General features: G+C 48.4%; 1 protein-coding gene across 1 annotated transcript in view; it reads right to left on the bottom strand.

Annotated features, from left to right (window-relative positions):
* nrxn1a (neurexin 1a) overlaps window positions 1–23,224 on the bottom strand; it is a 175,429-nt gene that overhangs the window by 74,123 nt on the left and 78,082 nt on the right. The window contains exons 10-14 of the mRNA XM_060073818.1: window positions 16,758–17,000; window positions 15,584–15,965; window positions 14,085–14,275; window positions 13,355–13,528; window positions 9,972–10,091 (exon numbers count right to left, since the gene is read on the bottom strand). Coding sequence (XP_059929801.1) covers window positions 9,972–10,091; window positions 13,355–13,528; window positions 14,085–14,275; window positions 15,584–15,965; window positions 16,758–17,000 — 1,110 coding nt within the window. The remainder of the gene's footprint in view (window positions 1–9,971; window positions 10,092–13,354; window positions 13,529–14,084; window positions 14,276–15,583; window positions 15,966–16,757; window positions 17,001–23,224) is intronic.

Here is a 23,224-nt window from a genome sequence, read left to right as displayed (position 1 = left end):
TGCTGCTCCTCCATCAACAGCACCCACCCCACCAGCACACCCGGGCCCTACTCCACCCCCGCGCCCTACTCCACCCCCGCGCCCCTCTCCGTGGGGGTGAGGAGAGGAGCCTGTGCCCCCCGAGCCGCCCCCTACTCCACCCGCCTCGCCCCACGGTGAGGGGCGGAGCCTGTGCTCCAGCAGCCGCCGACTAACTGGGACAACAAAAGGTAAGAGCCTCAGCGTATTAATAGAGGCATGCGGTGAACCCCCCCCGCCCGGCTGCTCCTCGGCTGACCTCCTTTTGTCAGAATGGAGACGCATGCGGAAAAAAAAATGGGAAATATGTTATTTTTTGACATAATTGAAGCACAGCGCTTCGTTGAAACAGCGAAGCGCTGTGCTTCAATTATGTCCAAAAATAACATATTTCAGATTTTTTTTTTTTTTTTACTGCTTTAGAGATTATTATCTTGTTTTATTTGAGGTACGTTTGGAGGCTGTTGTGTTCCCTCAAAGCGTCTGAACACACAGCGGGGGCAAAGTCGCAGCCCGCACGACGGTCACTCGCCTGACCCTCTGATTGGCTAACCCGGCGATTCGCAGTCTCGTTTTTTTTTATCCCGATCGAGCACAACGAAGAGAAGGGTCTGGAAGAGTGCCAGCCCTCGTGAGATCTTTGACGTGATTCTAGGAGGCACGAGGGGCCTTAATTGGCCCGTCTTCCAGATACTGCTCCAAGTATGTTGGCTCCCTTTCTGCTTCCTGCTCCGTGTGACAGAAGAGAGCACTCACTTCAATGAACCAAGTAAAAAAAAAAAGAAAAAAGGATAGCTCAAATCGATGACCTGACAAATCAGATTGTAGGACCTAATATTTGCTCTTACTCTTAATACTAAATACTAAATACTATAATAATGAATTGCAGTTGTAACAGGGATGCAAATCCCAACTATGCTAATAAGAGACATAACAGACTGCTGTATGTTTGTCACATAGACCTATCAAACACGTTACAAAAAAAATAAAAATAAATGGATCCCCTCTCGCATACCTTTCATTGTCCTCTCGCATACCTTTCATTGTTTTAAAAACAAAAAATGTCAAACGACACGATCAACTTTTGGCTTGACATTTCCCCTGTGGTGTGACATGCAGATGCGTTCACTTTGGCTCTAATTACACCCTGTGAACTTAAAGCAGCAGTCCCTGGCCCCTCCACCACAGACCCGCCCCGGCACGGGAGCTGTTTGGGATTCCAGCCCCGCCGCCTCCCAGGGGCCACGTTCAATCCCCTCTATTTACCGCGCGCACGCCCAGATGTATTCATTGCGGCTGGTGTTTTCGCAGTTCCATGAGACGCTCCGTCTACGAGTCAACACTTTAATTAGTATTGTGTTTTGGGACAACAACAGCTTCTTCTTCTTCTCATTTCCTCTTCAACGAGCCCCCTCTGGGCCCCCAATTACAGCATCCTCGGAAGTTGGGGCGCATGTCACATTCGCTCGCTGTGTTGGTGGGCTGGGGGGGGGGGGGGGGGGGGGTCAAATGAACGCCAAGCGAGGCACAGAGTGCTATGAAGATAATGTCATTATGTATGTTTTTAAGATATTTTCTTTTAAGCGACTTTGGTCGTTACGAGCAGCTAGGGGTTTGACATCTTGTTAAAGGACACTGAGAGGTTCGGGACCCGGGACCTTTTCGGCTGGGAGACGGAAATCTAGGCACGACTAGTCCGTCCTGTCATGTGGAGATGCATCCGTATAACCTTTGACCTCTGTTAAACCAACGTTAGTAAAATAGAACGTATCTAACTAGCATATATACCCACAAGCGATTGGTTTTACTGCAAGGCATGTGCAATACAATATCTAATATTTATGAATGTAAAGCGCTGACACGTCAAACTCAAAGTATATTCAGTAAGTAATTTTTTGTCTCCTTATGCTATACTCTTATCTTGTGGGAGATAGCGTATATTTGGGGAAACTGTTCAGATGTTATTCCGGATTAACAGCTAGCCCAATCCAGTTGCCGTATTTGAACATACAGCAGGTGTAACTCACATACATCGTGGTGCTGCGTATCTGTCGGCGAACCCCAAAACTTACCCATCATGCAACGCTTGCGAGGTCAAAAACCAATGCATACTTAAACCCCCGCAGAGCGCGTCTCTAAGGGAAAGGGGTGTGCTACACATTGTTCTCAGAGGGTGACGGATGCTTCATTCTTCATACAGACCCACCGTGTGTACCTACAGTACATAATGTTCAACCCCCACCCCCCCCCCCCCCCGCTGACATCGCTGTGTATCTTCCAATTAACACCTAATCGTCAGGATCTGGTGCGTACGGAGTGGGGGACACCTCGAGGCGTGTGACAGACGACTCACAGGTGAGAGGGAGCCAGCTCCCGTCCGCTCCAGATAAAAAAAGTCGGGAGGCCCCACCGGCGAGAGATAAAAAAGGATGCGAGATGACATGCCCAACAAGGCGTGGCCGACGAGGTCGACGGCGGGGGCCCCGGGGTCTGAAGAACCGCCTCCTCCCGAACGCAGCGTCGCCCCGATAGGAGCGGAGGAGATCAGTCACGATAGCACCGGTGTGGAATGGAGCCGTGTGCTCTCTGTGTATAGGTTATAGCCTACGCTGTAGGAAGTAGGCCTATGGGACGCATAGGAAGCGTCGCCAAAATGGATTGTTTAATGCATTTCATTCGTCATAGCGGATGTGATTGTGTGTGTTCCTTCTGTATGAAACAAACCAAACCAAAAGAGACCTATGAAACGTCTCTTAAACAAACCCTTTTAAATCGTTCTTCTGTATATTTATATTACCTTGGCTACAAAACAATATATCTCTCTCATGTTACAGTATAGCCTATAAAACTAACTAATTGTGTCTGGCACACATAAGGGCAGAGTAGAGGTTTAACCGTGCGTTACGATCCGTTCTTTCATCACATTATAACATTAGGAAGGTTGTTAGTGACATCGTTACCATAGGCTATGATTTAAAACTAAAGGCATTAATTGTTGTGTGTGTTGTGACATGCCCTGCTCGCATGCGCAGAGACGATTTATCCACTGCGTGATTGTTTTTATGCGTTCTTTCATATGATTATATATTTAAAAAGGTTAACGACGTTGTTGCCAGCATTGCTATATCCTCATCCGAATGTGTTGTTGCTGTGTCTTCGAAAAACCATGAAAAAGTGCGGGCAATCTAAGAAACTATAATAAAAAAAAAAAAAAACACGTATTTATTGTGTATGCGTATGTGCTTGGCAATAGTTTCTAAGAACACCCTTAGTGTAGGGACAGGGATATATCGTTGTTTTTCTTTCTACTGACGAATGTACTTATTGTAAGTCGCAATGGTTAAAAACATATTCTAAAAGCCCTAAATGTAAATGTAAATGTAATAATATAAAAGCACACAACACCATAGGCTGTCATCTTCAAGTAGAGGGGGGGGGGGGGTCCTAGTGAGGTTCCGCCCGATTGTTCTATGTGCGTACCATCGCAGCACTTGTAGTCTAATTGTAGTCGTGTTAATTCCTGTCAGAAGCGATTCTTCGCTCTGCCCGCACCCTCATTTACTCAGAGGGAGTCCGGGAAATTCCCCCCTGAGGCTCAAAACATGGTTCATGTATGATGCGCCTTAAAATAAGATCACACTACTCAATAGTCGTGGTCATTCAATGGCTGATAAAAATAATGTCCGGTGACCACCGACATCGCTCCCGTTGACCGATATATTTGACTTTTCAAACATTCGTGATTATTTTACCTTTGAATCGTTCACTGTCGTTCAAAAGTCAAGGTTTAAATGCAGAAAAAAATGCATTAACAATGATACAATTGAAATGACTTTACTTGGTAAAGTCCATGAGTCGCTCTGGGCTGTCCAGCGTAGGATTACACTTCAGTCGGGACCATGCCAGTATCTATTAGCATTCGCTGTACTATCCAGACATGCTAAAGTGGATATGTATGAGTACCCTCAAAAAGGATTCTCTCTCTCTCGCTCTCCCTCCCTCCCTCCCTCACTCCCATCCCCTCTCTCCCTCTCCCTCCTTCCATCTCCTATCTTGGGTGCACGACAAGCCGCTGAAAGCTAGGCCAAGCGTTCAGTACACGCAGAGGCCCAAATATTTCCAGAGCCATAGATTTGTTCCACTGACTTGCATCAAAAGAGGAAGAAGAGGGGCAAATTAGGGTCAGACGGCGCATTACTTCCACGTGACGAAGGGTTGTTTACCCCGGCGTCTCGGAGCCCCCCTAGCCCTAATGTTGGACTAGGTGTCCTGTTGTATTGATTGAAGCCAAACTAAGTGGTCTTATCCTCCCACGACAGGCTGTAGGGGAATGGGACGAGTTGCCCAAACGCCGGCATGACTGCACTGTTGGTGTGTGTGTGATTGTGTCTATATGTGTGCGCTTGTATCAAGTCTCTCCCAGACATGAGTGTGTGTGTGTGTGTGTGTGTGTGTGTGTGTGTGTGTGTGTGTGTGTGTGTGTGTGTGTGTGTCTCTTACACGGATATGTGTATATGCGTGTGTGTGTGTCTCTCACAGACATGTTTGTGTGCGTGTGTGTGTGTCTTTCAAGGATATGTGTGTGTAAGTGCTTCTATTTCGCAGACGTGTGTGTGTGTGTGTGTGTATGTGTTTCGTGTTTGAGCGTCCGTTTGTGTGTTTGTCTCTCTCTCATTGACATGCAATCTTCTGCGTGTGAGTGTGTGATCGTGTGAAAGAGTAGGGGTGAGATTGAATTGGGTAGGAGACGAGGAGACAGAAGGACGAAAGAAATTAAAATAAAGTAACTGAGTTTGGAAAAGAAAACGGTAAACTTTGTGTTGATGAAGAAATGCTGCATCACAATCAACACAATTATTTCCCAACCAACTCTGAAATGCTAAAATGTCAAACCAATAAATGGAACAAATGAAAATTTCCTAATTCTTAATTATTTTTTTTCCAACTGACATGCTTAGCATCCCCAAGATAAGTGCAATGCATTTTCAACACTAATAAGGGCTCTCTCACCAATTACGTCTAGTCTATTCTGTTGGTGTGCGTTTTCGACATGCATAATACATGCAAATTCGGCCTCGAAAGTAAACATCGCCAAATAATTGTCCATTAAAAAGTAACCGCTTAATGGAACCGGCGAGAACTAAAAAGATCCACATTCCCTTTAGGACTTTAAGGTGAACATGAGACTAATGCTAACACAAAGCAATTTAAAGTGGTTTGTTTCAGGTTAGGTTGGCTCTGAAAAAACGCCCTGGTTGTTTGGCCCCTTTGGGCCCCTGCGGTCTGTCCTGTGGTTCCCGACGCTTTGTCTCCTATCTGTTCCACTCCTCTCTTATTAAACTATGTCCACAGCGCTTCATATCTCGCTGGAGGCTGTGTGACCGATGATCGCAACTGCACAAAGACCATGTCGCGCTGTGCGCCACTGCCTCCGAGACTCAGGCAATAAAGTGATCCTGAGGGACGAGGGGTCCTGCTCTTTGGCCCCCCCCCCCCACCACCCTGGACGGAAACAACAGCCAGCCAGACGCAATATTCACTGTTGATACAATATTGACATGGCTCTAATAGGACCTGGCTCCCAGACAGAATGGGAGAGGCAACGAGCCGTTGCTGGGATCGCGTGGGGCACTGACCGGGACCGGGGGGGGGGGGGGGGGGCCCGCGGGGGCCCGTCCTCCTCCACGACCCACTTTGGCACTGCAGCAAACAGCGGCGGCGGCGTCCTGTTTTGTCTGCGAGCATTAACCCTTTAGACCCTCCACCGGCCCAGCCGCCCCTACGGCTCCCCGGGAGAACTTAAACCCCAGCCCGAATCTGATGAGTGGGGCGGACCGAGACGCACGCACGAGCGCTCGCTCGCCGCGCACCGCTCTACGCACACGCACGTCTGCGGTGGAGCGCACGGAACCAGCACGGCGTGTGTGCTTGTTATCTGGATGTTTGTTCGATACTGCAGAGAGCCTGCTTAGTGCAGTGGAGACGTATTAATATGAAACCGAAAATAGAAAAGAGACTCACTGGCGAAAGTGATCCGAGTTCAGTGCAGAAACACATGATGGCTATAAAAACATAAGTACAGTCCATAGTGCCCATCTGGTCTCTGCAAGCTGTCGTCTCCCTCTCTGAAACTAATGACATTCAAAGCCTACTGCACAAACATACACTCATGCCCGCTGTTCCCAGACCGGTTATATAATATCTACTGGAAGCTAGAAATGTGTTTCTCGAAGATGAATCTCCTGTTGTTTCCCCTTACTGTTAACTCATCAATGGATACTTTACTGCTGAATTGAACCAGATTCAAGGTTTGCATATATTAAGGAAAAGCCGCATTGTTATGACAAACTCAACTATTGTTCTCAATCGGAGGGGATGTGGAACACGGGGAGGACAAGAGCACACACAAAGCACACACAACCCACCACGCCTGCTGGAATCAGCTCAGCGGCTCACCGGAGGCCGTGAACGTTTTGTCAGGTGAATGGGACGAGGACGACTCAAAGACTCAACATAACTACTGTGAGACGCTGATGAAAACATCGCAACTGCCAACAAACGTGAGTATTAAAGTTTACTGTTCACCCACCGCACTCTTCCTCTCTCCACTGCCATTCTAAAATAATTGTGTAATGGTGTTTGCCTGGCTTTCAAAAATAATCCTGTCTGGTAACCAAGGCTGAGGCGTTGCTAGGCAGGCAAGAACCTGGTGACTGCTGCCCACTGATTGGTATCTGACTTCCTGGCCGATTTCAAACCATCCCATTTCCGTTAATTCCGAGTTAATTCCAGACATATGTATGGTAATCATCCTTGACCATCTGGTAGTTGGGTTTTTTCAATCACAATGACACACGTGTTTGCAATGGATGAAAATCTCCATAGGGCTCGCAAGCAATTGCTCTAATAAATTGAACAATTTACTAGTTTGGCTTCAACCAAACCAAAACCCGTCAACACTGCACGCTTGCTGAAATAAGAATGCTATATTACATGCGCCAAACTCCTGACGATGATTCAAATGAATGATGGATGAAATGCTTCTCATCAGCATTCCAGGGCAACAATGTGATGGCACTATCTGTGCTATGGGCGGGTGACTGACAGCCTCCCAGTGTGAACGCCACCATGGGAGATGGAGTTCATACTACATCTGAGAAATAATAAAAGGAGGGAGAGAGACAGAAAGATATAGAGAGGGCTAGAGCGAGAGAGCAGGGGAGAGAGGGGGAGTGAGAGATTGAGAGGCAGATGAGGAGGTATAGAAACAGAGCGTGATAGAGAGAGAGAGAGAGAGAGAGAGAGAGAGAGAGAGAGAGAGAGAGAGAGAGAGAGAGAGAGAGAGAGAGAGAGAGAGAGAGAGAAACAGAGAGAGCAAGGGAAAGAGATACAGAGAGAGAGAGAGAGAGAGAGAGAGAGAGAGAGAGAGAGAGAGAGAGAGAGAGAGAGAGAGAAACAGAGAGAGCAAGGGAAAGAGATACAGAGAGAGAGAGTGAAACAGAATGAGGGAGGGAGAGAGATTGAGAGAGAAAAGCGGGAGAGAGAGCGAGAGAGAGAGCGAGAGAGCGAGCGAGGGACAGACCTCAACTCCGTTACCTCCTCTGAGACGGTGAGACATGTACACTGCTGTTGCCTGCGTTTCTGCTCATGCAAATACATCCTACAAATGTGATGTATTCTACTTGAAGATGTCCCCTTCTTCTGCTCCTCACTCCATTCCCAGGAGCTCCAATCAGGGCCAGCGGTGGGCAAACATCTCCTGGTTTGCCCTCCTTGTTCCTAAGAGGGCGTTCCGCAAGCACCGCTTGGGTTGTCTGCCGTCACTGGTATACCAACATGCGCTGTGAATGATGGAGAGGTCATGTTTATGTGTGTGTGTGTGTGTGTGTGTGTGTGTGTGTGTGTGTGTGTGTGTGTGTGTGTGTGTGTGTGTGTGTGTGTGTGTGCGTGTGTGTGTGTGTGTCTGTGTTATTGTTGCACGTTGATGAATATGAATGATAAAAACAACACAAACACACAAGCTACACTCTACAGCTAAAGGGTCTCATGCATATTGCATGCACAGGGTGTCATGCATGTACGCTGTGCACTCATGTTTATGTCCGTGTGCTGCGGCTCATCTCCTGTCGCATTAAGCACGCCCCTTGCACACGCTGCCTGCGTACGACAAGGAAGAGAAAGCAAGGCCTCCTCTCTTCCCCCCCCCCCCCCCTCTATCTTAATGCACCTGGTGCGGTTCAGAAGGAGCCCGCCGTCGGTAATGTATTCCTCGACACCTCCGACCTTTCTCTGTGTTTCTGTATTCCGCTGATCCAAGCGCAGAGCGGGTGACTGTATGAAGTCGGGGTGGGGGGGGGGGCGTGGGAGTTAGGGGGGAGATGGGGGGGGGAGGGTTGGAGCGGGAGGACACCATTACGTCCAGCGTGCACTCCCCGCCGACAGAAGAATCCTTTCAGCGTTATCGGATATATATATATATATATATATTTGGGGCTGGCTGGGAAGACGGCGGGTTTGAATCTATTGACACCATCTCTTGAAGGAAAGGGGGGGGGGGACGAGGGTCTGGCCGCTCTGGCCGCGGTGTTCCTCGGAATGCATTAACATTTAGCGGAACGCCGTCTCCGCCGCCGCCTTTCGTGCCGTCTCGTCTCCGAGTGCCCACTCCTTCTGTTTCTCCTCCGCTCTTTACTTCATACCCAAGCCCCCCCCTCCCCCCCAACACCCCCCACCCCCCCCACCCCCCCACGGTTTGCTGCGGCCGCCGAATATAATAATGACCGGAGCGATCCCCCTGTGCATATTTTACATGAGGAACTAGCCTGCTCTGCCCAGGTGCTTGGGATATTACCCCAGTTCTATCAGTGGCCGTATTAACATTAATGAGAGTCCAAAGCAGCCCGGCTCGGCCCAGGTCTAAGCCTTTAAGAGAGATTAACAAAGCAGAACTTTTCTAATGTCGCATTAAGTAAAACTAAATGAGTGCGTGCATGTGTTTGTGCCAGTCCGTGTGTGCGTTCCAGTCTGTGTGTGCGTTCCAGTCTGTGTGTGTGTGTGTGTGTGTGTGTGTGTGCAGTGGGGGAGTATGTGTGTTTTCCTGTGCATTGCACTGAACGTCCACATTCAGTTTGCAAGATTAGATTTCCCTTTATGTGCACAGCTCCCCCTAGTGGTAGGTTTTAGATAATACCCTGTTCCCCCTTTGATGCCAACACTATTAGTCATCCAACGCCAACGCAAAAGGGGATTAGAACAGAAGCAAGTAGTAAGTCTGTGAGCACAATTAAGGGCGGCTCCAGTAGAGCATCTGTCCATAGATAGCAGATGGCCCCCGTCCTTATTGTTTCAATGAAACAATATTGAATAAAACAGTCGGTCTTCCGCTAATAGAGGAAAAAGCCCCCGTAGGGAAGCAACAGACATGATGACCACAGGGTAGACGCGCTGTAGAACTCACAGGAAGGTTCCTGTCCGCTTCAAACCCAAAGACTTCCTCACTGCCAACCCGCAGTGGTAACCACAGAGCCACTCGGTCATAGGAGTGGACCGAAAGGGCCCCGGTTTCACTGCAGGTACGACGTATAACCAACGCCGGACGGGATAGTGCCACCCATAGTGCATCGGGACGGACACGCCCACTTGAAATGTCACAGGTGTCACTCGTCATTACAGTGTGAATACTTGTCACGACGAAACCGCCTCACACCTGGTGCCCAAGCAAGGGCCCCTTAAGAACGCCCAGCGTGTTTCGTACGGGTCCCAAACCGTACGGGCGCGGAGACAAACAAAAACAACAGCAACAACAACAACACATTGTGAGGCTTGAGCAAAGACGGTCGATCCAAAGGCTCAACATTGGCACTCGTCCAACCATCCCTTGGCTGACACACGCATCGTCACACAGCGGACCTGTCGTAGGTCGAGTGACCGAAAGGGGGGGGGGGGGGGCTTACCATCGTTGCAAAGCGGTCCGCCGAACGACGTCATGCTGCAGTCGCAGCTGAAGCCCTCCCACTGCTGGAGACACACCCCCTGGTTGGCACAGGAGTCCTCCTGGCAGGTGGTACTGGGGCCTGGGCAGCCACAAACACACACACACAAACACACGCACACATACACACACACACACACACACAAACACACAGAGACAGACAGACGAGCGAGGAGTTAGCCAAGTGATACAGTCGGAGGCTGATAAAGCCTTGCCTGGACCCGTTTACAGTCAGACATTTGAATTCGGTTCAATTGCGGCAGCTGGCATTGTTTCGGCGTGTTTGTTTGTTTGTGGTTTGACAGGATGCTGAAATCAAATGGCCCACACAGGACAGATTAAATAAAAAATCACAACAGTGTTGCAACACAGGATAGTGAAAGCGTAGAGTGACGCGAACACACACCGACACACACACACACACACACACACACACACACACACTGATAAAGTGAATGACTATGCATAAGTGGCCATACAGACACCTAAAAACATAAAAATAGGAACCAAAGTATATTTGAAACTGTTACATTGCCACAATTGAGAACGAACCACCATTAATGGAAGTGAGCTCTATTTATCTTTCTTATGCTAAATACACGGCGACAAGAACCCACTACAATAGGACCAAACACGGCATTAAAATGTGCTTGAACGCCTCTTTTCATGTCGGGTTTAAACGATGCAGTGCGACGTCCCCTCGGTCCACTTTAAAGTTTTGCATTGTTCCGCGGTGCTTTGAGGGCCTCCACTCCCTTTAAAGTGGCCCCGGCGAAAACAGGGCTCCGTACTCGGCCCCTCATTATGCCGTCCCCAGCTGTGAGGGGGCCCCGCATTAGTATGGGACAACGGACGCCCCCTCCCCGGAGCCCCGCGCACACGACACGCGTGCTCGCACTGCCCGCTGCGTTCAAAGTCAGCGCGGCGCTCCGGCATCATGTCTTCAGCGGTCCGTTTGGTTTAGTTTTCCGTCACACTGTCAATGGGTCCATCCGTCAGGCCGACGCTCCATTTGTCAGTGTGTCAGTCGGGGCAGAGCCGGCAGAGGGGTTTGTAACTGAACTAGTGCGGCGCAGTGGTGTCCGTGTTTCTGTCTGGGCTCTCGTACTGAACGCCCCCGGAGTCAGGGAGGAATGTCAGTTGGAATGCAGCCAAGGGTTCAGCACGGGGAGCGGCTGTTGTGGTTTATTATATTTATTGGTTTGGTTTTGGGATTTCTTCATGAAAAATGAATGAAAGGAGAATGTTTGGTATGTTTGGTGACGCTCGGTTTATATTCGATTTAACGGAACTGATTTATTTCCCCTTATGTCGCAAACATTTGGCATCGATTTTACAATTAACCATGGCACGATTGGCATGTGCTCAGATAGTTATTGTTGGTCTTGGTACAGCGAATGTTGCTACAAAACATATCAGGGGGTGTAATAAGGGGTGCCAATAGAGCGTACAATGACACCAATTTCACTTTTATCAGATTCTCCTATTTAGTTTAGGATTGGTTAAAGACGGAACATAACTTCAAATATTTAAAATATTAAAAAAACAGAAGATAGCAGAATAACGCATGGCACATGTGGCACAATCTCACCTTTCCTCCATTTACAATCCAAAAAAACACAAGTAATTACTGCAATGCACATATTTCAGCATGCAAAACTATTAACCATCAAAAAACAAATATGTGAATATGTGATCTCAGTATACATCAAGTGAGGGGACTGTGCTACCAGCAGACACAGAGTGGGGGATGGCTGGGAGGGGGGCCCGAAGGCGTTGATACAAGATGATGAAGTGATCCTTGTATTCCTCGGGCTGCCCGCCCCAGTCCCCTCCGACGGGTGAGTGAGTGAGTGGGTGGGTGGGTGGGTGGCACGCTGAATAGTCATTTAGCTCAAGGAGACGTGGTCGGGAGTGAGGGAAGACAAAGTGGACGCACTGTAGATGCAACAGGGGGGAAGGAGGAGCGGGGGGAGGAGGGGGGAGGAGGGGGGAGGAGGGGGGAGGAGGGGGGGAGGAGGGGGGACTAGGGCACCAGACTCTCTATCAAACAGAACAAACCATCTACCTTGTAGGTCCGCTTTGGGCAATGGAACTTAGAGTGCAACATTATGCAGAGAGGAAGACAAAGGGGGAAGAAGGGCAAAGTATAGCAATGTTAGTTGTGGATTGAATGAGAAGGTGTTTGGGGGGGGGAACGACCTGATCAAAGAGGGGACCCTCGTTCTCTGTAACGCAGCCGTGGTGGGGGGTGGTAACGTGATCTATGAATATATCGATTCTATCGGGTGAGGGAACGGAGAGAGGGTAATAAGACGTCAATCCGATGCTGACAGGTGGATCGTCCAGTGCGGTGACATCACGCCAGAGCGCGAGTTCATAACCCCTCGCGAATCGATCCGTCGCCGCCGCGACATGATTACCGACGACGGGGACGATAAAAGAGGCAGATCGGGGATGACACTGAGGAACGCGCAACGAAACCGAGTGAAAGACACCGAGGGATGAATCAAATGTTGTCTGGGAGACCGGTGGGAAAAACATACGACTTGGAGGGATGGAATAATAATATTCATGCATGCAACAAAGACCTCATCCATATTTCAGCAGCGCCGCTACTGGCCCGCACTCAGATCCCAGGGAGAGAGAGGGAGGAGAAAACGAAGGAAAACATGCATATAGTGGCAGCACAATGAGGGGCGACGGGGAAATAAACACTGGCTTGCGCCCTGCGTCGGGGGGGCCCCCTCTGAGTGGGGCCAAGCGACAGCGGGGCCGTGGGGGGGCCGGGGCGTGCCAGGTCCTGATGCATTCTAACGGCCCGCGAACACACTTAACGGACGTTCAATTAAATGCCCAGGGGGTACCGTGCCGTCTGTAGTGTGTTTGGGTGTGTGAGTGTGAGTGTGTGTGTGTGTGTGTGTGTGTGTGTGTGTGTGTGTGTGTGTGTGTGTGTGTGTGTGTGTGCACAGGTATATGTGTTTGTGTGTTTATAGGTGTTTGTGTGTATATAGATGTGTGTATATGTGTGTGTGTGTGTGTGTGTGTGTGTGTGTGTGTGTGTGTGTGTCCATGATGTCCACACAAGTGGGTGAGGATTTTAAATCAACCAAATGTGTTTATTGGGTGACTATGAGCCTGGCAGGACAAAAATACTGTCACCTCACTCTAGGTAATACTGCAGAACACTAATGGCTTTTAAAAAAAAATTGGAAACAATAAGGCCTCCGAGAGTGCTTTTCGCTCCTTTGCAAAAATGTGAAAATATATTTTTTATTTTTGGTTTATTTAATTTCTGTAAGGGATCACAGCTCCCTCTAGTGGCCTTTTTGAGGGCTCACCCACCTTCACATCCCCTCTCGATCTGACCCACGCAGTCCAGGGCGTCGGACATCAGGTCGGGCAGGCGTCCGTTCAGGTCCACGGAGGCAAGGCAGCCCTGGAAGCCCTCCTTGGCGTGCACCAGTTTGGGCAGCTCTTTGAACATCTCCTTCGCCACGCCGCCGATGTAAAGGTCGCCTGTTGTTGGGGGAGGGAGAGGTAGAGGGATGCAACATTGAATGAACTATTTACCATTTTTCATTAAAGAAGCAACCTAAATAAGGGCATGCATTGATTGTTTATCATTGTTTATGAATTCAAAGCCGTGTTATCACAAACTGTGGGTCGTATTATCTTTGTTGAGGATCACGGGAATTAATCATTTATTGCCCTACTCAAAATTGACAAAATATTAGTTCTTTACTCATTTATAATTCAATTTCGGGCCTTTTCTCAATCAATGGCGAAAAAGAAAATCGGTAATCTAAAACAAAAACCTTTAACATTTCACTAATTTCTTCAGATTACCTCTTCATATATTTTTCTCAAATAGATAGACAAGTAACATCAACCAGCTCCCATGATGATCAATAAGCACAAACACACCCACGCAAGCGCACACACACACACACACACACACACACACGCACGCACGCACGCACGCACGCACGCACGCACGCACGCACGCACGCACGCACGCACGCACGCACGCACGTGACCGGTGAATCAGAGTGGGACCGGGCCCACCACCCACCCTTGAGGTCCAGGTTCTTGGCCCCGCTGGTAGTCTGAGTGGTGATCTTGGTGTCGATCTTCACCGTGTGCAGGTTGTTGGTGTCCCGGGAGATGATGACGTTGTGCCAGTGGTTGTCGTTCAGGGGCTTGTTGGAGTTGCCCTTGATCAGGTGGGCCCCGTTTCCAAGGTCGGACACGTAGTGCAGGTACCTGGGGGGACACACACAAGATGGCCGGCACGGGGGAGAGAGGTGCCGGGTACACAGGATTAGGAAACTATGGTGAGGAGCACTCCCTGTGAGAAGAGTTACTGTAACTCAATGGGACCTTCCTGGTGAAATAAAGGTTAAATAAAATAAAATAAAATAAAATGTTCAGAAATTCATGTTTAAATGGATGACCTATTTTCGGGGATTACCGGAAATAATTAAGCCATAATTGCCATTAATAATGAATAATGTCAAAAAGCCTTCAGGTCAAGTCGCTTTAATAATGATCTGAGACACACGTATTTGCTTTACTGAAATTATAAGCAACTGTTGGGTTCTCATACTTCAACAAACTCTTTTCTAGTCAATCAGCACTAACACCAAACCACCAAGAGGGGGCAGAAAACGAACACAAATGGACAGGATGCTTGCGTGTGAGTGTGTGCGTGGGAGTATGTTTCTGTGTTCAGTGTGTATGTGTCTGTCTGAGAGTTAGTGTGTGTGTGTGTGTGTGTGTGTGTGTGTGTGTGTGTGTGTGTGTGTGTGTGTGTGTGTGTGTGTGTGTGTGTGTGTGCGTGTGTGTGTGTGTGTGCATGTGCGTGTGTGTGCGTAAGTATGTGTGTGTGTATCTGGGAGTACCACACGTATGTATGTTTGAATGGATGTATGGATACGTGTGTGCGTGGGAGTATGAATGTATGGATGGATGTGTGTGTGTGTGTGTGTGTGTTTGGTGTGAGTGTGTGTCTTCGAATAACAGTCTCCAGGAGAGATAAGGGAACCATGCAAAGGGAGAAGGTCCTTCCCAGCGTGGGCTGAGCTGAATAACTAAGTCTTGGCTCTGGAAATAGCCGGAATACATGAACTAGCATACATTTTCTGTTTACTTTGAATACATTACTGGGGTTTCGATAAGTTTCTGTCAGGCTATTGGTGGGAGACCCGACTGCGGCTGGTTTCAGCTGGTTTCAGCTGGTTTCAGCAGCCTGTCAGGTATTGACGGCTCCCTTAATAAGGACTTAATGGAAACGCTGAAAGGCTTTTCAATGAAAACACAGTCTGGCACAAAGGTGATAAGAAACCATTTGAATAGTTACATAACGCTCCCTTCCATCCACAGGCGGGAATCCCACTCATTCGCGTCCCCCCGTCCCCGTCCCCCCCGTCCCCCCCCCCCGTCTCCCCCCCCCGTCTCCCCCCCCGTCTCCTCGGGTGGAAAGCATACGTGCTTCCGCCCCCGCCCCCGACATCAAAGAACAAAAAGAACAAAACAACGCCACCAAACCGCCGCACGCCAGCGAGCGCTCACCCTTTGACCAGCTCCACCACGATGAAGTCGTTGCCGTCGCCGCTGTTGTAGAGGATGAGGCCGTCGGACGAGGTGGTCTTGAACTGGAAGAAGAGGTGCATGGCGTAGTAGGCCTGCAGGGTGGTCAGCGTCACGTAGCTGGCGCGCGACTTGAAGGTGACGGGGTCGGCGATGATGTTCTTGTAGCCGATCACGGCGTTGAGCTCGCAGTAGTCGATGTCGCCGTTCTTGCACAGGTCGATGTAGGCCATGCCGTTGAGCGTCAGGCCCTGCAGGTGGCCGATGAAGTTGGACGGCACCATGGACATGTAGCGCTTCTCCGTCACGATGCCCGTCTCGATGTTGTGGAACTCCAGCTGAGAGTGGTCCCCCGCCATTTGACCTTTTGGGGGGGGGGAGACGGTGGGTGGTGGGGGTGAGGGGGAGGGAGATGGGGAGGGTGGTACGAGGAGGGATGAGGGAAAGAGAGGGAGAGGGAAATAATGGAGAGGGATGGTGAGGGATACACAGCGAGGAGAGGAGAGAGGGCGAGAGAGTGATATAGAGAGGGGGAGGGAGGGGGTGAAAGAGCCAGAGAGAGAGAGAGAGAGAGAGAGAGAGAGAGCAAGAGAGCGAGAGAGCGAGAGAGAGAGAGAGAGCGAGAGAGAGAGAGAGAGAGAGAGAGAGAGAGAGAGCGAGAGAGAGAGAGAGAGAGAGCGAGCGAGAGAGAGAGAGAGAGAGCCAGAGAGAGCCAGAGAGAGGGAGCCAGAGAGAGCGAGCGAGCCAGAGCGAGAGCCAGAGCCAGAGCCAGAGCCAGAGAGTGAGAGCGAGAGCGAGAGCGCGCGAGAGAGAGAAAGAGAGTTGGATGCAATGAGGGGTTTAATTTGTTAGTTCTGCTGAACTGTAATTGAATCCAAGAAGAATAATACAAATGACAATACTCTGGTACAATATCTGTTGAATAACACATTTGTGTTGAATGTTCTGTGAATTATTATGATCTGTATTGATCAACATTAATTAATGTAAAATAATCAGATTTAAACCCATGACAACATCCAATCCAACGACACGTCGTCTTACCTAGATAACGATAAGCCAACACACAGTGTCCTGTGAGGAGTGATATCACTCCCCACAGGCCAGGGAGTGAGAGAGAGAACTGCGCTATAGCGCCATGGCTGATAACAAGTACCTTCCACGGGTGTCAGGTCATCCACGGTCAGCTGCAGATTCTTCCCTCTCCTGAACACGCGAACCGTATGCCACTCATTATCGTTCAGATTCTGACCCGCAAATATAGTCTCTGGACCCTTGCCTGCAGGACAGTCCAAACATGGGTTAAAACATACACACGCACACGCACACACACGCACGCACGCACACATGCACACAGAAACATACACATTCTGGTTTCGATTTATTATGTGCACACTCACTTACACACTCACTTACTTCCACTCACACACACACACTCGCAAATAAACATACAGTCAAAAAGAGATTAAGTGTAGGGTGGATAGAAAAAAAGAGAAATGTAAGTTAAATAGCAAATAAATGACAATACCTTCACTCTGTTTTACTAGACAGAGCAGAAGATGCATTGAAATATATTTGCAGTGGGAGCGGGGGGAGGTAATTATCAGATCCGAATTTAAAATTATTTTGTATTGAAATGATAACAATAATTGATCGCTGACAATTGTAATGATTTATCATGCAAAGGAGCCACGAGAAATGAGAAGTCATAATATTATAGTTTAAAAAATATATGCATTGAAAAAGGTTGAACTGAAAGTAATCTGTGCATTTTCGGAGTCTATTTAGTTGTGAAACACTTTGTTCTTTTACCACTTGGGGGCAGCAGATTCCCACCACTAAATGAGACACGAAGCAGCTAGCGTGTCTCCATCTTGAATGCCATGGGTAGCACCAAAGAGATAGGCCCACAACGGGTGCTATAAACGATCCTATTATACATCCATGGATGGTGTGCTGATACCCAGCATTCGATTACTGCGGAACACGCAATGAGACAGCGATGCAAAATCAATCTGGGACAATCCATCAGGTATTTACAGGGCTAAATTGAGATATTTGGGGTGCTAAAAAAATCAACAGTTAAGGTGGACAGGCATATGTATCCAGGAAAACAGCGGAAAGACGAGGAATTACAGAGTGTGATATTAGTGATAATAGCAAACTAATTAACCCATTTAAACAATGAGCCTGGATTATTCCCTCTCAGCTATCCACCAGTCGACTATAGTTAGCTTGTTGTCTTTAATTCCTAGTCCCTCCATTTAATTAGCAGGCTGGACCAGAAGTCCAGGTTCAGGAAATAAAAGTCAGCCATGTTTTGGGTCTCTCTCTTTGTGCTGAGATCCAGGGCTGAGTCAGATAGCAGTCTTCACTCATTAGTCCTGTGCCTGCTTGTGCTAATTAGCCATTCCAGATGGTCTTTTCTAAATATCACGCTTTTACTGAACCTGAACAGAGCCCGGGAATTCTACCTCAGCGTAGGCTGACACACAACTCACTATTGTTCTACATTGAACATCCATGCATACATAAAACGCACAAACCATGTGACACCAACTCAATAGCTGTTTTCGGTCCATCCCTTTCACACAAAAGTAACATCCATGCTCACCAACAAAAGTACGAAGATTACAGGGAGAACGGCCATGATTGTTTGTCTTTTAGCGTGTGCTGTTGTTCCTTCGTTCGAGATGCATAAAGTAAAGTCCATCACTGTAACAACAACCGGCGCTGACATCAAAATTCAAAACCCATATGGTGTCTAATGACATACTTCTGAACGAGGTTTACTTACTTATGCTCTATTATCGAGCGCTCCAGCTCCTCTGAAATGCATGGATAGCACTGCACAGGCCGACCGTAATGAATCAGTGCGAGGAGAGGATCGTAAACACAAGCCTTGGGCCGCAGCGCGCGGGGGGGGGGGGGGGGGCGGGGGGGGGGGGGACCACATAGAGGCCAGGTCCATTTGGTGACCCTATTTGTTGGGTATTTATTTCCTCCCCCCCCGTTTTCCACAATCTTCAAAGAGCCAGTGCAATGTGTATGCAAATGAGGCGGGTGTCAACGCGCCGGGACGCGAGGCGGCGCCGTCTCAGTGGCCCGGTTTCTGCTGGCTAAGCAGTGAGCAGCGGGGGCCAGGCTGCGGGAGCAAAAACGACCGGCCAGGGATTAAGAGGGGAAGAGATATGAAATAATAGGATGGACTCAAGACTGGAAAAGGACTCTTGATCTTTAGCCTTCCGCCCGGGCCGTCCTTGTTGCATCTCCGGGCCGGGGGGGAAGAGAAGGGGAGAGGCAAAAAGTGGGGGGGGGCAGACTATAGCGGGGTGTGGAACACGCCTCATTCAGTAGGAGGGCTTGGGATTAGGGCCCGACGCGGAGAGCCGGGTGAGGGGACCCGCGCCCCTCCCCAAGGCCAAAGCCCTGGCGCTGGGGGGGGACTCCGCGGTGGGGACCAGGGCTGGCTCCGGCCCTTCTTGAGGGTGATCTATATGCAGTGTTGGTTCCATGCTGGTGGATCCACACTGAAGACGCCCCCGCCTTCCCCAGCTGCCTCACTGACTTCAGGCCCAAGGGATTGGGTGGAGGAGTGTCATATGTGGGTTTGGGGGGGGGGGGGGGGGGGTAGGTCAGAGGACGCGGGATGAGAAGATGTGATTTTCCAGTCAATGGGTTCTGGCTGGTAGGAGAGCTAGCGGGTCGAGGGGTCGGTGCAGCTCCACGCTCGGGACTTGTCCCGGGCTGCGAGGGGGGAGGGTCTTGTTGCCCTAGGGGCAGCTCACGAGTGGCAAATAACTGTTTAAGATGACGTTTGCAATGTCGAGCCAGAAGACGTATATATGTGTAACAAATCAATAGCGTGCTCATTAAAAACTGAATGCTAAAATGTCCAGGCGTTGAAGGGGTTTAAATGGTGCCAAAGCGAGACCGCCGAGAAAATCAATAGCGGGCCCTTTTGTTTCATGTTGTAAGCCGCGCCATTTAAAGGTCTGCAACCTAACTACACCCGATTATGGCAACTTTGACAACCGCTTCAGACTTTTAGAAGCTTAATCCTGGTCCTGCACATTTTTGCCAACGTCACTTTGAAATATGGTTCAATAAATGGTGTTAAATACCGTCTGTAGAAGACTGATGATGATGGAACATAGCTCTGTCTGACCTCATCTCAGTGCTCCGTGTCACTCCTACATCCCTTGAACCTTGTGTACCGGTACAGGCTTTGCTGTACCCTAATTAGCAGGGCAAGTCCTATCGTAATTAGCAAACCACAGTGCCGCTAATTACAAACGCAAGTGTTGCGGCGGCCAAACAATTTGTACTGTAATTTCTAAATAATGACATAGCATCATCTGGGATGGTCAGGGACAGAAAGCGAAATCCTTGAGTCAGCAGTGGGTTCCTAATCAAAGAACACCTGTCAACTTTATAATAAAGCCATGCGGCTGACTGATGGCACCTGACATAATTATGAAGAGTGTCATCCACTTTTCTTCAGTGGCGGTGCCAGAGATTAAATACAGACTTCATTTGACATTCCTAGCAGAGCGAACAGAGCACCCTGAAACTCTCCTTACACCAAGGCCTCGGTTTATTCCCTTCTCCTGGTGGCTGGAGGCTGTCCATTACACTATGTTTATACATAGCAACACTCAATTATGGGTGTCTGGAGGCAATTCTGTTTTAATCAAAACACCTCTGATGAGCAAAGCCTTTGATAACTTCTCCTAACGAACAGACCGGGCGAGATTGGAGGGTGCCGTGAATAAGCTGACGTGGCACCAAATCGATGGCCTGGATGGATGGATTCGGAGGCATCCTCTAAAATTAGAGCGATAAACATGCTGACTTCGCCCACAATGATCGCCATTGACTCAGTGGCGACTTTTGACTTTTCTGACCTGTCAGACATGGCGAAGGCCAATGAAGCATGAGCCTGAAAGCCCGGTTTTAATAAGGCCTGTTTGAACCCATAGGCAGGGGTGAACCACAGGTGTCCTAATTCCCAACGCTGCTCAACAAGAACATTAGCATCTGAGAAAAGAGAGACTAGGATAAGCATCGGAAATAAAGCGGTCAAATTAAAGAATTCCACACGCGCCACTATCAGTTTATCCTTCTTTCACGCTATGCTGCTTCATGCTGCTTGTTATTAACGGAAACGTCCTCCCCTATGTTTATCGTTATGTTTATGTTTATTACACCGCACCGCAACAAAGAGCTTACATGTTGAGGGGATTGAACCACAGAGGGCTCTGTGTCTCACGGGGCAGAGATCTAGCCTGTCAGGGCGTGTGTGTGTAAGATATATTCAATGAACCACAGTTCTCCCGCAGAGGAGAACAGACCGTTCAGCCAAGACGATGGGAGGAACTCACCTTCCTGCGACGGTTTCCACCAATAAGCTATCGCTCTGCTTTTGCACTATCCAGAACACACCATCGTGTTTTTTTTTTTTCATCCCTGCGGGTCCAGGCAAACAAGAAATTCAGAGAAGCAGCATATGCCAACCAAAAAATTGGTTTATTCGCGGGATATTTTTAGCATGCATGTTTAATGTGTCACTCGCTTCCTGTTAACAATGTTTAAGGCAAAGTGGCAGTGTGTTCTCCAGACAGAGCGGGGAAGCCCCAGGGAAGCTGGCTCCCTAATTGACAGTGATGTGTTCTTTGAGTCAGTGCTGAAAATCCTCATTCACCACAATGACCCGAGCAGTTGCGCCTGACAACATACATTAATTAACACAGGGACATTTAAAAAAAAGGGCAGGCTAAAATCATGAAAAAATAAATATAGTAGCCACGTTTAAAGCCAAACCAGAAGGAAGACTTGAAATGATAAAATAGAGGAATTGGTTTATCTGAAAGTACTGGGGTAAGCACAGTTCTTTATAACAACCTAATTCAGACGTCCTGCTCTGACATAATCAGGTCTCCCTGCATGAACGAGTGGACTGCTTCTTCCCTTTTCTGTGCCTCCATTTTACAGAGGGAGTCCACACATTCTCACTTGCATTGCCAAATGCTGTCAGGGTCAATTGTGACATGTCCGTGCATGGAGAGTTTTTAAAAAAACATGTGTTTAACTCATGCGCCGCCAGCAGCATATAGGTTTACGATTTTAAAGCGTCCACTTTTGATCAGTTTCATGATCAATATTATAATATCCAAAGGATATCACCAGAACAAACCCCCCATGGCAGGCATTCTAAAATAAGAATGATCATCTGCTAACATGAATTATGGAGCATGTTCCTTCACAACATTGTCTTGATAAACAAAGAATGACCTTTAAGCACTGTGGGGGGGAATTAGAGATTACAGTGTTTGATTTGCATATACAAACAACTGACACATTCCAAGATGCATTAGCAAAGCTATTTAGCATTTAGAAAGGTGTTAAGAGTCATCTTATATCAGGAGGTTGGTCGGGGGAGAGAGAGAGAGAGAGAGAGAGAGAGTGAGAGAGAGAGAGAGAGAGAGAGAGAGGAGAGAGGAGAGAGAGAGAGAGACGAGAAGAGAGAGAGAGAGAGAGAGAGAGAGAGAGAGAGAGAGAGAGAGAGAGAGAGAGAGAGAGAATTGTGGGTAGGATTCCAAACATCTCTGAATTGCTCTCAGGCAAAGATATAACCTTGAAACAACCTTTGCGCTGCACACTCTCACACACACAAACTCTATCTCTCAGACACACACACAAACATTGACACCGACACCGACAAACACACACTCCAACACACAAACACACACACACGCACACACTTGCCCACTCGTTAAAATGAAGATTCAACTATTCATCATTTACAGTTGCAGAGAACTAACCTTTCACAAGTTTCCATTTCAAGTGTTTCAGTGTAAACTCTTTGTTTAGCCACACAAGGATACACAAACGTTTTACACATACACACACACATACACAGGTAGAAATGCCTAAAAAAACAGACACACACTTATAAACACATCTGTGAACACCACCACACATGCACACCAAAAAACACGAAACAAACACAAACACACACACCAACACACGATTACGAGATCCATTCTCGGTGCCTCCCTATTCTTTCTGCTCTACGAGGCAGGTTAATGAGAATCATAAATCACACTCTGTATTTCCTCTCTCCTCCGAGGGGCCTCATCAATTTACAGGCAGCACCGAGTACTAAAGGGAAGAAATAGCAACAGAAAAGGGGGACGGGTCATTGGCAGAGGAAGTCATGCATCGCTAAAAACACCTCCCGTACTAAGCGCAGCCCACACATCACGTCAGCCCCGGTTTTAAGGGGGGCGACCATATGGTGAATTATATAACTCAGGCTTGACCGTGGCGTATAGATTTTTCATTATCAGCCCCCCCCCCCCCCCCTCCGCCTCCGCAGTCCAATCGATGGGGCGCAGAATGCGCACGGACGTACCCGAAACCTCTTTCGTTTTCCGAAATCGGTGTCATCTATCTATGTTGATTTTAGCAAAAATATAAAAAGTCCCCGTGAGGTATTTGTATGAGTCTAGGGTTCACTCGAACGCACACGAGGAAAGAGGCAGCGTGAGAGTGCACGCACAGTGAGAGAGTTAAGACAAGAAGAAGGAAAACATAGAGAGAGGTGAACAGAAACTTACT

This window comes from Gadus macrocephalus, chromosome 15 (assembly GCF_031168955.1).
Source record: "Gadus macrocephalus chromosome 15, ASM3116895v1".
Classification (NCBI taxonomy): Eukaryota; Metazoa; Chordata; class Actinopteri; order Gadiformes; family Gadidae; genus Gadus; species Gadus macrocephalus.
The sequence above is the reverse complement of the archived record's forward strand: the minus strand, read 5'-3'. Positions and strand labels throughout refer to the sequence as shown.